The 15,750-nt window shown below is 37.8% G+C and overlaps 1 protein-coding gene and 1 pseudogene across 1 annotated transcript in view; one reads left to right on the top strand and one right to left on the bottom strand.

Annotated features, from left to right (window-relative positions):
• Positions 1 to 15,750, top strand: part of KIF4A (kinesin family member 4A) — a 167,373-nt gene that overhangs the window by 59,087 nt on the left and 92,536 nt on the right. The window contains exon 10 of the mRNA XM_006146137.2: positions 2,133 to 2,194. Coding sequence (XP_006146199.1) covers positions 2,133 to 2,194 — 62 coding nt within the window. The remainder of the gene's footprint in view (positions 1 to 2,132; positions 2,195 to 15,750) is intronic.
• LOC106734634 (rRNA-processing protein FCF1 homolog pseudogene) lies at positions 6,789 to 7,371 on the bottom strand (annotated as a pseudogene).

Below are 15,750 nucleotides of genomic sequence, written 5' to 3'. Positions count from 1 at the left end.
GGGCCCGAGACTCAAACCGCGGTCGGCTACGTGGGAGTTCAGTGGCATAGCCATTACGCTAACCGCTGGTCCCATCATAGGCAGACTTTTAAAAAGAGAATATAGGAAGACACTATAAAGTAAGAAAATTGATAATGAGTTTTGAGGAACTTTACCACTTAAAGAACAAGTGATGCAAAGATGAACCAAAAAAAAAAAAAAAGAAGATCAGCTCTAACTAAGTAGAAGGAAAACCAGGAAAGAATTGTGTCTTCTAGCCAAATGCTACCAAACAATCAATCAAGTAAAATGAAGACTAAAATGCCCTTTGATTTAGTGCCATGCTGATCATTTGTAACTTTAGCATGTTATTTCAATAAAATATTATGACAAAAATCAGATTGGAATATGTTGAAGAGCAAGTGAGAGGGGAAGAAAAGGAAATGGAGGGAATTAGCATGCATGGACAGTTCTCTCAAACTTTGATGGTGAATAAAAGAAATAGAGCTATAGAATAGGAAAATGGGGTTGGGAGGGATGATTCATTTATTTATTTTTAAGATGGGAGAGACTTGATCATCTTTTTTTTTCTTTTTTTGAGAGGTTTTTGCTATAGGACGCATGCACTCACGAGAAAGACAGAGAGACAGAAAGCGAGAAATCACCCCCCAGTGGGGATGGCCATGCTGCAATCCCTTCTCTTCCATTTTCCTCTCAGGATCTTGGGCATGCACGCACATGCCCCCGACATGAATTTAAGCCACCAGGTCCAGGACTCAAACCGCGGCCGACTACATGGGAGTCCAGCAACATAGCCATTACGCCAACTGCCAATTCCAAGACTTGATCATATTTTAATCTTAATAGGAAGGATCCTGGGCCTGGCCCCATGGCCTAGTGGTTAAGGGAGCCAGATCCCACATTGCCAACTGTAGTTTGAATCTAGGCCCTGGCAACTTAAAAGCTATGCTGGAAGCTTGAATGTGTATGCCTCAATTCCCAACAGGATGGAGAAATGGAGAGGGGATTGTGGTGTGATCACACCCTGTGAGAAAGCGTTTTCTCCCTCTCCCTCTTTGTCTCTCTCTGGCAAGCACACATGCCCTCTATCAAAAACAAAACAAAAAAAAGAATCCTATACAAAGAAACTGTAGATATATCCAGTCATCAGGAAAGTCATTACGCATTTTTGCATAGAAAATGTGGAAAGATAAGTCATAACTTTCCCAATGACCTAATAGAAGAAAGAAGTGAGAACAAATAGAGTAAGGTTCATGAGGAGGTAATAAGAATAGGAAGCAGAACAGCTCTTCTTTTATTATAGAAGGGAATGGTAGAAGATGCTTGCTTATGTACTTTGGTTTAAGATCCATCTCCCTTTGACTGTTTTGGGGTTTTATTACATTGCTTCTTCCCAGAACCCTAAAGTATTTCATTATTCCTGATAATTTACTATCTTCTTTCTTGTGTTATTTCCTACTGTTTCAGTCTCTAGACTTGTTTTTCTCAACTTGATTGTAAACTCGAATATGGAGATCATATTATATTTTCATATACCCTTATATTACTTAGCCTAGTGTTGAGTTTTTTGTGTTTTTTTTAAGAAGTTTTTTTTTGCTATAGGACACGTGCGCTTGCCAGACAGACAGAGAGAGACAGAGAGACAGAAAGCGAGAAATCACCCCCCAGGGGGGGTGGCCATGCCGCAGTTACTTCTCCTCCATTCTCCTCTCGGGGGGATCTTGGGCATGCGCGTACACGCACCCGGCGTGAATTTAAGCCACCGGGTCTGGGACTCAAACCGCTGTCGACTACGTGGGGGTCCAGCGACATAGCCATTACGTTAACTGCTGGTCCCGCCTAGTGTTGAGTTTGTTTTCTAAAAAAAAAAATAAATGCTCAATAAGAACTCATTCAGATGCTTAGATAAAAGGGACAGGTCATCTTCCAGGTAATAGTTACTCACATAATGCTAATTGTACTTTTATCATTGAATCATCAACCCTGATGTTCTCTGTAATACCTAAGCTCTGCCTTAGATTTCATAGGCATTGAGTAAAATTACCTATCTGCTAATTGCAGTGATTTCACTGCCAACAGATAAGTAGCTTTTGATTGGTGACTAACTGATTAGTTTTCTTTGCTTCTCCCAGGTACAACAGCTACAGGTCATGTTGCTACAAGCCCACGGAGGTACCCTGCCTGGATCTATAAAGTAAGAATTGTAGATTAATTTTAAATGTGTATTCTAGCAGAGGTTATTTCTTCTGATATAGATTATCACTTATTCCAAATACTTGGGACCAGAAGTGTTTTGTTTTCCATTTTTTGTTTGTTTTTATTTGGTTTTGGTTTGTTATTTTGGAATGTTTGCATATACATAAGATAGCTTAGATATTGGACCCAAGTTAAACACCAAATTCATTTATGTTTCTTATACATCCTATACAAATAGCCTAATATAATTTTATACCATGTTTTGGTATTGCAGTATGTTGGCTGTAGTCCATTACATGAGGTCATATGTGGAATTTTCCACTTGTAGTGTCTGGTGCTCAAAAGTTTCAGGTTTTGGAGTATTTCAGATTTTAGGTTTTCAGGTTAGGGATGCTCAACCTATAGTTGTTTTCCCCTCATATACTAAAGTTTCTAGAGCTCTTGGTATCGAGGTGTAGGGATCCTTCCAACCTTGCTAACTATTCAGTACTTAGCTAGTTTTGGTGGTGGTGGTTGTGGTGTTTTCTTGTTTGTTTTTTGGGGGTTTTTGTTTGTTTGTTTTTAAGATATATTTGCTATAGGGTGCATGCATTCATGCATTCTCTGAAGAGATAGAAAGTAAGAAGTCACCCCTGGGAGGATGTCCATGCCACAATCCCTTCTCCACCATTTTCCTCTCAGGATTTTGGGCACACACGCACATGCGCTCAGTATGAGTTTTAAGTGCTAGTTCTACCTGCTGTCCCTTAGCTAGTTATTTTTGAAGTAGCCTAATGCAATAGAACATGAGTCTGGCCTCAGACTCAGTGTATTAATTGGAATTCTACTGTGAGGAAAAATGTCTTTTCTCCCCCATTTACTTATTTTACTATTTATATGTGTATAGATATTTATTTCATTCTATGGATTAATATCCAATACTGTCATTTGTTTTATTGCCTAATTGTTCCTTCTTTCTCCATTAGGAGCTCCTCAGGTTGAATCTTGTGCTTAACAAATCCTCAAGTTTTCGAGCCTTGCCACAAAGATATTCTATCTTATATTTTCCCTACCTTGGTTCTGGAATCACCTTTATCTCTAAGGAGCCCTGGTTTCTGTTGGGAAGTGGTGTTTAGAAACAGATATTGGGTGTTAGCACTAGCTGTGTTCATTGTTACTTAGATATCACTATTTCGAGGCCTTCTCAGTAGGTAGAGCTTGAAGTATCTGCATGCAACCCACACATATACTCTCATCTGTATTTATCTATCTAACTGGACATATATTAAAACATGATTTTATACTGATTCCTGTGATTCAGTTCCAATACTACATAGTCCATTTTTGCCTTCCTCTTCTTATTTATTGGGTTGTCAGAAAGGTCATGACGTATTTTTCTTTGACTTTTCCGATGACCCCAAAATAACATCTTTAATAATTAGAAACCCATCTGTCATTATCTGAAACTTATTTACTAACTTTTTAAATTTTAGTGTACACATAAAGTAGTTTTAGAATTGCTAGCCCATACCCCTAATAGAAACATTTTTTATGAAAAAGCATTCTCATTTATGTACAGTTCTTTTTATCTTTAAGTGTAGAATATCCAGGCAACATGACTGTTTCTCACAGTTCATATTGCACTTTGGGTCCCCTCTAAATCTTGGGTAGTTTTAATTGTTCATATTTTAGGTATGTGAAATATTTTAATGAATCTAAGAGAGTTACACCAGAAGATTTACTTAAGGCAGAAATATGCAAACGAATACCCAGTGATATATCACCTCACCTCTATTAGGTTAGCTACTATAAAATAAATCAATAAATATAAAAATAAAATAGCGAGTGTTGGCAAGGATATGAGGAGATAATAGAAATTGGAACCTTTGTGTAGTGTTGGTAAGATTGTTAATGGTATAACCACTATGGAAAACTGTGTGGGTTTTTCAAAAAAATAAAAATAGACCTACCATATGTCCACTAATCTCATGTCTAGGTATATATCCAAAAGAATTGAAAGCAGGGCCTCAAAGAAATAGTTGCAGAACCATGGTCATAGTGGCACTGTTCATGATAGCTAAGAGATAGAAGCAATATAAATATCCATTAACAGATGAATTGATATATAAAATGTGATATATCCAAAGAGCCTTCAAAAACTTTTGGAGGGAACCAGCAGTTAGCATAATGGCTATGTCACCGGACTCCCACATAGTCGACCGCGGTCACGTCCCAGACCCGGTTGCTTAAAACTCACGCCGGGCACATGTGCGTGCATGCCCAAGATCCCGAGAGGAGAATAGAGGAGAAGGGATTGCGGCGTGACCATCCCCTCTGGGGGGTGACTTCTCACTTTCTGTCTCTATGTCTCTCTGTCTGTCTGGCGAGCACACATGCCCTATAGTGAAAACCTCTCCGGAAAAAAAAAAAAAAAAACTTTTAGAAAGATGGAAGTAAAGTATGAGTTTATTTTGATATAAAACAATTTTGAAATTCAGGCATTTTTTTTTCATGACATGTTTTTCATGAACTTTTTGAAGACCCTTGTACATAGAATAGAATATTATTCAGCCTTAAACAGGAAAGAAATCTTGTCATAAGTTACAATATGGATAGACGTTGAAGATATGCTGAGTTAAGTAAGCCAGTTATAAAAAGACAAGTATGGTATAATACCAGACCAGCTACAGTGGCATGGGTTGTAGCTAGGTGCTCTGCAGTGCTAGACATGGTCAATCATGGGTTCAGATCCCAAGTCAACCTGAAACACACCAGGTGTGTGCTTTTTTAATCATATTTTAAAAGAAAATGTATGGGACCAGCAGGTGGCATGGTGGGTAAAGGCACTGGATTCCCATGTGGTCGACTGAGGTTCAAGTCCTGGACCTGGCGGCTTGCTTTCTTGCTTTCCCTTTTTCTCTGTCTCTCTCTGGTAAAACATAAAATAATAAAAACAAATGAAATTAAATAAATAAAAAATTCTTTAAAAAAATAGAAAGTGTATGATTCCACTTATATGAGATCTGTAAAGTAGTAAAATTCAGAGACTGGGGAGGAGAGGTGTTGTTATTTAATAGGCATAGAGTTTCAGTTTTGCCAAGTTGTAAAAGTACTGAAGGCCCAGTTTATGTGACACTTTCAATAGCATAGTGAGCTACAGTGCTGGAAGCTACATGTCAACCACAGTTTGAATTCCTTGCCTGGTTGGCCTGAAAGGTTGAACAAGTGTTTGCATGCCCAGGATTCTGGCAGGCTAAAGGACTGGAGGAAGGAGATCATGGGGTGACCATGTATTGTGGAGTGTGCTTTCCTCCCACACTTCCCTTCTTCCTCACTCCCCATGCTTGCATACATTCTATAAGAACACCCCCTCCCGGGACCAGCAGTTAGCGTAATGGCTATGTCGCTGGACTCACACGTAGTCAACCACAGTTCGCGTCCCAGACCCGGTGGCTTAAACTCACGCCGGGCGCGTGTATGTGTGTGCCCAAGATCCTGCGAGGAGAATGGAGGAGAAGGGATTGCGGGGTGACCATCCCCCCGGGGGGGGTGATTTCTCGCTTTCTGACTCTGTCTGTCTCTCTCTGTCTGTCTGGCGAGCGCACATGCCCTACAGCAAAAACGTCTCAAAAAAAAAAAAAAAAAGAAAAAAAAAAAAGAGGTGAACAAAAAAGTTGTGGATATCTGTTATATAATGTGCAAAATACTTAACACTGCTAACGAACACACTTAAAAATGGTTAAGATGATAAGTTTTATGTTACGTGTTTTTTACCAGAGGTTTTTTTTTAGGGATTTTAAAGATAATTTTAATTTTTTTATTATTATTTAATTTGCTATATGGCACCTGTGCTCACCAGAGACCAACAGAGAGAGAGAGAAAAGACAAGCTTACAGGTCCAGACTCGAACCATGGTTGGCCATATGGGAGGAGTCCAGCAACTCAACCACCATGCCACCTGCTGGCCCCACCATAGTTTTTTTTAAAAGAAAAAAAAAGGGTATACTCAAAAATAGATACCATTCCCTCTTCATCACTACTCCCCTGTTCCCCTTACACCTTTATTTCCATCTGTTCTACCACTATTCTTCCTCTTCCTGCATTTGATCAATTTCCCTAATTTCTGATTTAGCCTTCCTGTATTTATTTTGTACACATGAGCAGGTGCTATGTAATTTCTCATATCTACTTCCTTCTTGTATGAATGGTAATATACTCTTTGTGGCTTTGCTTCGTTAATTATTTCCTGGAAATCATTTTTTTTTTGTCAGTTCAGAGACATCTTCCTCATTCTTTCCTACAGCTGCATACTACTCCCATGTGCAATACATATTAATTCGACCTCTCTCCTATTCACATTTAGGTTGTTCCCATATATTGCATTTATAAACGTGCTACGATGAATAACCTTGTGTGTATATATTTTTGTGTTCTTAGAGATTTATCTTTTTTTAAAAAAACAGCATTGAAAAGTAAGTGTATTTAACTATACTTAGCTCATAACACAGCAAATAGGTGAACAGAATAATAATTCATGACATACAGAATGTTTAATGAACTATAAATAGAGAAATTTAGACAAATAAAGGCAGAAGAACTTTGTCCTTTAAGAATTAGAACCGAGGGGCTCCATAATCTGACACCTACACAATATTGTATCTATGGTTAGAAATGTACATGATAGGAACTCCTGGGATCTTCTCTTTTTTTAGGTCTAGGTCAACTGTGGCCACAGTGTAACACTAGGGCTGAGTTACTCTCTGTACTAAGTAGTCATCTGCGTAGGTTCCTTTGTGTGTGCATGGTAATCATTCAAATCTTGGATCCTTGGCGATCCTTACAGCCACTCGATATTTTTGCCCCAATTTCTCAGTTTCCACCATTACATAGTCAGTTACATAAGGGATACACTTGGCGTACAGACAGTCCATCATTGACTGCACTATGTCCAGTTTGGCTTTAATGGAAAAGTTGAAAAGTAGGTATCAACCAGGATGTGGTAAGGTGGACCCAGCTGTGTATTACATTGAAAGAATAAGCAAGAAGGGTGTTGGGGCACATCTCCTTCCTTCAGCTTACTAGTATCTTTCAATTCTTTTTGGGTTTTAATCTATCCTTTTCTTTAAGCCTCTGATCTCTGAGACTAAGCATTCGCTTCATGGTCACATACTTTCTTGTTTTCTTTTGTTTACCCATGCTCAAGCCACACTCCTGTTTCTCCTTAGAGGTTTATCTTTATGGTAGATTTCTAGATGTGAGATTGCTGGGGCAAAAGAAAAGTACATGTGTACTTTTGTTAGGTATTGCCACATTCCCTCCCATAAAGGTCGTACCAGTTTACATTCCTACCAACAGTATATAAGAGTGTCTGTTTCCCCACAGCCTCACCTATAGAATTTGCCAGTAGGTGAGAAATGCTCTCTCTGTTGTTTTGATTTGCATTGCTTTAATTATGAGTCAGTTTGGGCATTTTTTCCTATACTCAAAGGCCACTTTTATCTTTTTTCTGGTAAATTTTCTTTTCATGTTTTTTCCTCATTTTTCTCTAGGTTGTGTTTTTTTCTGTTGTTGTTTGTTTTGTTTTTGTCCTTTGACCTTTTTAAAGATAAACTGTAGTCAGGGCCAGGTGGTGGCACAATGATACTGCAGGTTGACCCACATAAGTTTGCATCTTAAGACCTCCCTGGACATTCCAACTGAAACTGGGGTTAAATGGTGGCAGAAAGGCCCTGTTGGGGTTGCCTGTTTCTCTCACGCTCATAAAATAAATAAACAAACAACAAACTTTTAAAAATAATATTGGCATTTAAAAAATAAATGAGTATGACATGGGACCAGCAGGTGGCATAATAGCTATGTCGCTGGACTCCCATGTAGTCGACCGCAGTTCAAGTCCCGGACCTGGTGGCTTAAACTCATGCTGAACACGTGTGCAAATGTTCCCAAATTCCTGAGAGGAGAGTGAAGGAGAAGGGATTGCAGCATGGCCATCCCCCCAGGAGGTGATTTCTCATTTTATGTCTCTCTGTTTCTCTCTATCTTCTGGTGAATGCCCTTTCATGATTACTTGTCTCACTTAGCATGATGTCTTCAAGGTTCATTCTTGTAGCATGTGTCAAAATTTTCTTCTATTTTAAAATTGAATAATACTCTATTATGTGTATATACTATATTTGGTCTGTCCATTCATCTATATATGGACACTTGGGCTGCTTACATATTTTGTCTATTGTGAATAATGATGCCATAAACATTGGCGTACAAATATCTGTTCATATCCCTGCTTTCAATTTCTTTGGGTATATGGAAGTACTTGAGTAGAATAATAGGATATTCTGTTTTTAATTTTTTAGTTAAACCACCATACTGTTTTCCATGATGGCTGCACCATTTTACATTCCCACCAACAATAAACAAGGATTCCAGTTTCTCTTCTTCCTTGCCAAGACTTAATTTTCTGATGTTTGTTTTATAATCTCAACCCTAATTTTGACCCTATTGTTTTTAAGTTGCCAGAGGAAGTGTACATGTGCCACAGAGAGACAGAGAAGGGGAGAGACAGAGAAGAGAGAGGGAGAAAGCACTCCCCAAAAGGCATGGTCATACCAATATTCCGCCTCCATTTTTCCATCCTGTTAGAATTTGGGGCATGTGTACACATGTGCCAGCATGTTTTTCAAGCTGCCAGTGTCAGGATTTGAACTGTGGTTGGCCATGTGGGATCTGACTTCCCTTGATCACCAGGTTGTAATAGCCCAGGCCCTTGTTCTTTACAGTTTCTTATATATTAGTGGTATTAGCCCTTTGTCTCTGCTATATGTTACAGATATTTTATCCTAGCTTGTCAGTTGTCTTTTACTTTTTTTATGGTATTTGTCATATAAAATTTTTTTTATTTTGTATGTAGTACAGTTTAGCAGTCTTTTTATTGCCTCTGGATTTTTTTTTTGGCATCTTTATTTAGATATAATTTACATACCATAAAATTCACTCATTTTACATGTACAATTCAGTGGGTTTTTAGTAAATTTACAGAGCTGTCCAACTATCACTACAATCCAATTTTAGAACATGCCTGTCTCTCAAAAAAAGAATCCTTATGCTCATTTGTAGTCACTCCATTCCTACTCTCAGATCAAGGATACCACTGAGCTGCTTTCTGTCTTTATAGATTTGCCTATTGTAGGCATTTCATATACACAGACTAATACAATTAGTATTAGTCTTAATATAGTCTCTTTTGTCCGGCTTCTTTCACTTATCTTCTTGATATTCATCCACGTTATAACATGTATCAGTATTTCATTCCCTTTTATTGCTGAATAGTATTTTGTTGTCTGGAGGTACCATATTCTGTCTATTCAATTACCTGTTGATGGACTTGTGAGTTGTTTCTGCTTTTCAACTATTATGAATAATGCTGCTGTGAATATTTATATGCAGGCTTATTTTTTGTAATTTCTAGAGGGTGTGTGTGCTCTCTAGAGAGAGAAAAAGAACATACACACACCCTGCATGGGGCGTGGTCATGTCGCAATCCTTTCTCTGTTTCTTCACCCTGTTGTAATTTTAGGAATGCACACATGTGTACAGCAATTATTTTTACATTGCCAGAGCCAGGATTTAATCTGCAGTCATCCATGTGGGAACTGGCTCCCCTAGTCAATAGAATATGGGGCCAGCCCTAACTTGCAAGTTTTTATATGGTAGTCATTCGTGGATAATGGAATTATTGCAACTTTAAGTTTTATTTAATATATTTTTGATGGATAGATACTTATGAATAGAATTGTTTGATTATATGCTTAACTTTTAAGAAACTGCTACTGTTTTCCAAAGTGGCTCCAACATTTACATTCTCCTCATGCTTACAGATTTTGATTCATAGTTAGAAAATTTTCTCCTATACCTATGTTACAAGAGGAATTTGCCCATGTTTATTTGCTTGCTTGTTTCCTTTCCTCCTTCCTTCCCTTCTTTTTCAGACAGAATCTTGCCATGTTGTGATCCTCCTGCCTTAGCCTCTCATGTAGCTGGGACCACAGGCATGTACCACCACACCCAGACATTTGATACTAGGTTTTGCTGTGTTGCCCAGGCCAGCCTTGAGCTCACAATCCTCCTTCCTCAACCTTCTAAGTTTTGCGATTATAGGCACATACCACCATGTTCGTCAGCCTTACCCATATTTTCCTCTAGTACTAATGTTGTTTTGCATATAACATTTCATTTTTCCTTTGGGGGTTTATTCTTGTGTATAATGTGAACTTACTTTCTTTTAATATCTTTATTTTCAATAACTCTTAGCCCTTTTTCACTGATTATAAAAACGATTATTTTCTTTTCTTAAAGTACACTTAGAAGTATGAAGAATGAAACTTAAAAGTTGCTGGAATTTCATCATCCAGAGATGACTACTCTTTCTTTTTCTAATTTTACCCCCTTGGATAGTTTAGTCTGGGTTCCTGGATACTGTTTTAAAAATGTTTGGATAAAGTGAGGAAAATTAGGGTCCTGTAAAGGCCTATTCTTACTATACTCATTTTAAAACAATTGGCCCATCTTCATTTTTTTTTCAATTTAGGACAAACCTAAATCTTAGATGATAAAACTAAGTGCCGGGGACCAGCCTCAGCGGGGGTGGGTTGACTCGTCGGAGGCGGTGCTAGAAGGAAAGACTGAGGCCTCGGTGCCTTTTTCTTGCATGTCCTGAGTCGGACACCCTCAGAGATTGCTCTCTGAAGAGTGACAACTCCTAGGAATCATTGTGCCTTTTTATTGAAAATGTGATACATGCAAGTAAACGGGTGAGGGGCTATGTGTTCTAATTATCAATTCATAAAGTTTTAACAATAGGGGTCATAAATTTCATTCAGGATTTGATTAAGGGCAGGTCTATTAATCATCGGTACAGTTCAACAATTGTTTGATTGATGAAAGCAGGTTCTTGGGAACTTCAAGGAGTGTAGTTTCAGGAAACAGTTCCAGCAAGCAGAGTTAATTATCAGCCGATGTTCGGCAGCAGCCATATTGTGATTACTAAAAGAAAATCTCAAGTATAGGTATTAATTCTTATGGATCTCAATAAAGAATGATACTTATATAAGTCTATAGGGATCTAAAGCTTAATTAAAGGAATTCTAATATATCTATTTTAAAGGGATGAGCCTACTGTTCACTTGGTGAGAATAAGGGGATACTTTAAACAGCTTCTCCAACTAGCAGTACCGGTTTTTCTTAAGTCAAAAGTAAAATGACTAACAAGTTAATGAAAAACTTTAAAATGGGTTTATGGTACCTAAGTGTTTTGTTGTGGATTCACTTGTGAAGCCTATGGTACCACTGTTATGTATTTTGTTAGAAAATTAGTTACCATAGGGTGAGAGTGTCCTGGGCCAGTTTCGGCCTAGTCCTATTGTATGTAAAAAGGTTACTGGGAATCAGCAGTTAGCGTAATGGCTATGTCGCTGGATTCCCACGTAATTGACCGCGGTTCGCGTCCCAAACCCGGTGGCTTAAAACTCACGCCGGGCGTGTGTGCATGCATGCCCAAGATCCCAAGAGGAGAATGGAGGAGAAGGGATTGCGGTGTGACCATCCCCCCTGGGAGGTGATTTCTCACTTTCTGTCTCTATGTCTCTCTCTGTCTGTTTGGCAAGCACACGCGCCCTATTGCAAAAACCTCTCTAAAAAAAAAAGGTTATTTATATTAAATGTGTCTTGAAGGGCCTTCCAAAGGTCAAGATGATTTCTGCCTAGATAGAACTTAAGCACACCCTCCACTGGTACCGCAGGGATGAAGCATTGTAATTAACAGTAGGTGGTCAGGGCAAAAGGGAGTGGTCGGGGGACTTTTGGGAAATCTTACCACATACTCAAGAGGTATGAGAGAGCTATGTAATTCTTTTATAGTAGTATATCAGGGAGTCAGAGGGGGGTCACTTCCCAGCAAGGCTACCACAGTCTCCAGAGCATACAGCAAGCAGCCTTGCCAACATGCTGAGTCGACCCAAGCTTTGCTCATGGGGGGTGGGGGGGCGTACAGCAGCAGCCTTGCCAACGTGCTGAGCCGACCAAGGCTGTGCTCAAAGCTCGAAGGCTCAAACAGATCCTGGGGCCCCACCGGGTTGGACTCCTCCATATAAGACTAAAAAAAAAAATTTCAGACTTCTATGTATCTAGAATATACTATAAAAAATCATTTTAGCTGCAAAACTCATAGAGTCTAAGGAACAGTTGATGAATCAAATAATTAAACTCAATTGTTCAATGTTATACAGAGAAATAAAGATATTATTTTCTTAAAAATGTATAGAAGCGGGACCAGCAGGTGGATAGATGGTGGTTAAGTTGCTGGACTCTCACTTGGCCAACTGCAGTTCAAGTCCCAGACCTGGTGACTTGCTTTCTTGCCTTCTCTTTCTCCCCCTCCCCCCCCCCATCTCCCTCTGGCGAATGCATGTGCCCTATAGCAGATTAAATAATAATAACAACAACAACAATAACAGTAATAAATAATAAAATTAAGTAAATCTTAAAAATATGCATGCAGTCATGTGCCACATAATGACATTTCAGTCAACAACAGACTGCTGATATAACAGTGGTCCCCTAAAATTATAAAAGGGTATACTATATGTCCTTGGTGTGTAGTAGGCTATACTATCTAGGTTCATATAAAGCACACTCTACATTATTTGCATGGCAAAATTGCTGGACATATTTCTCAGAACATGTCTTTGACATTAAGCAATATGTGACTGTCTTTATATTTTTAGAGATATTTCATAAGACATTTTACAAAGAGTACATTTTACATATATAAATATTTTTGCTTTTTGTACTTGGAGTATATTCTTTTGCTTATGAATACATGCCATTGAAACTTTTATATCTATTTTTTGTGAGTGTTTGTCAATTTGCTCATGCTTAGCTAACTTGAATTCTTAGCATTGATCATTAAGTAGCTTGCGAAAAAGGAAACAATGGATTTCCATTGTATTTTCTTTTTCAGTCTGTTCTTTGCTGGGCCTTGGTTCTGTTTTCTGCTATACTCTCAAAGCCTTCACTCGTCCCCCACCATATGGTTATCATATGTCATGTTCTGGTCCTGTACTTCTTACTGCCCTTTTTTTTTTTTTTTAATAATCTTGCCAAGAACTCTTTGGTTTTTTTTTTTCCTTACTACTATGAGAGCTTTATATTCAGTATTCTCTACATTCCTATAGTAGCTATCTCTGTGGTCAACATAGTAGTTACCAGCATGGGCTCTGAAACTGGACTGCTGAGCTCAAATCCCACCTTCACCATTGCCCAACTAGTTGCATAACTTTGAATTATTTAACCTCTTTCTGCCTCAGTTTCCTCCATTGTAAAATGAGGATAACAATAGGACCTATCTCTATAGGGCTGTTTAGAGAATTAAATAAATTTAATATATGAAAAACATGTCAAATAGAGCCTAGCACATAGAGTTGCAGAAGTATTAGTTATTATTATTAATTGTTATATTTGGATATTTAAGCATTAGCTTCACACTTGCAATGAGGAACCTACTTCTAAGTACTAAATTTTCCTTAGAAAAATCAACAGTTGACGTAAATACAATTCCCTTATTTAGAGAAATCCTGGAAATAGTTTAGAGAGAAAAAGCTATTATGTTAAAAGTGTCACTACTGGGACCAGCTGATGGTGTAATGGTTAGGTAGTTTGACTCTCATGTGGCTGGCCTCAGTCCAAGTTCTGGACCTGATGGTTTAAAACTCACACCGGGCACATGTGCATACATGCCTAAAACCCTAAGAGGAGAAGGGATTATGGCATGACCATCCTCCTGGGGGGTAATTTTTTGCTTTCTGTCTCTCTGGCTCTCCAGCAAGCACATGCGCCCTATTGCAAAAATCTCTCTCTAAAAAGAAAAAAATGTCATTACTTTGGGACCAGCAGTTAGGGTAATGGCTATGTCACTGAATTCCCATGTAGTCAACCACAGTTCGAGTCCCGGACCTGGGCGACTTAAATTCACGCCGGTCATGTGTGCGTGCATGCCCAGGATCCCGAGAGAAGAATGGAGGAGAAGGGACTGCAGCGTGGCCATCCCTCCTGGGAGGTGATTTCTCCCTTTCTGTCTCTCTGTCTCTCTTTCTGGCGAGTGCACGCACCCTATATCAAAAAAACCTCTCCAAAAAAAAGGAAGAAAAAAGTGTCGTTACTTTGAAGCTTATATGAATGACACATGGAAATCTTCGATTTAATAATAAGGAAATAGAGCAATCTAAAATAACACTACATTTACTAATACTTTATTTTTCTAATCCACATTTTAATTGGATATTCTTTCTTAAGAGTCTTAGTAAATTCTTAATAATATAATATGAGACCACATTGTGTGGCCTTGCTATTAACTTTTTGAATTAAATAATTTATTTATTTATTTATTCTCATTTATATTTTATCACATGTCTTTACAGTATACATTTCTTTTTCCAACACAAATATCAGGCATGTCAGTCAAGTATATTACTATATACATTATCATCAGCAAATAGCTTCTAATTTTTTTGTCAGTTCAGCATACTTTTACCTATTTTTTTTCCTTCTCCTTTCCCCTCCCTCCCCTTCATACTAAACTTTTTTTTTCACATTTTATTGATTCACAAAAGATCTTAAAGTATGGACAAAGCTAGAATCTAGTGACAAGTACACTGTAATTTTCTTCTGAAACTTTTTTCTCTTTCTCTCCATTCCCCCTTTTACTAAAGAGGTCTAAACTAACTCATTTGCAAAAAAAAAAAAAAATTAGATTAATCTCATTTGGTCTGTTATTTGCACAAAGCTCCAAAAGAATTCACTTTCTGGTGCAAGACAATAGATACTATTGTATTATTGAACTTATGCAAATAACCATTCTGCCACAAAATAAGAATGTTCACAGATATTTTCCAATTGCAAAGGTATCAGGAAGGGAGAAAATTTTATATTTCAATTTTAAAAATTCTTTTTTTTTTTTTTTAACAAATTGCTGAACCCAACAACTCAAAAGAAAACAAAAATCCTTGAATCTGGAAGATAAAGAATAGAAAAAAATCAGTGATGTTTTAGAAAAAAGTCATAGAATTCTATTTCGCCATATCAGTCTCATGTAATCTCTCTTTGATTGAATTTGCAGTGTTACTGTGGTCTGACCTTTCCGTTAACATTCAACATTATTATTGATATTTCGGAACTTGTCCCTACCATTAAGTTGGCCTTTTTCTTGGTCATTTTTTTTGTTCTCTTATTTTTCTGTTTGTCTTTAGTTTTCCTGTATGGTACTCCTTCAGAACTTCTCAAAGAGCTGGTCTGGTGTTGGTAAATTCTTTCAGATTTTGTTTATCTGAGAAAGTTTTTATCTTTTCTTCCCACATGAAGGATAATTTTGCTGGATACAGTATTTCTGATTGAAATTGTTTTCACTTAATACTTTGAGTATATTTTCCCATTCTTTCCTTGTTTGCATTATTTCCAACAAAAGGTCCAAAGTTAGCCTGATGGGATATCCTTTGAAAGTAACTTGACATTTTTTTTTTAATTTCA

The sequence above is a fragment of the Tupaia chinensis genome, unplaced genomic scaffold (assembly GCF_000334495.1).
Source record: "Tupaia chinensis unplaced genomic scaffold, TupChi_1.0 Scaffold000165_2, whole genome shotgun sequence".
NCBI lineage: Eukaryota > Metazoa > Chordata > Mammalia > Scandentia > Tupaiidae > Tupaia > Tupaia belangeri.
Note: the sequence above shows the minus strand (reverse complement) of the source record. Positions and strands in the feature narration are given on the sequence as shown.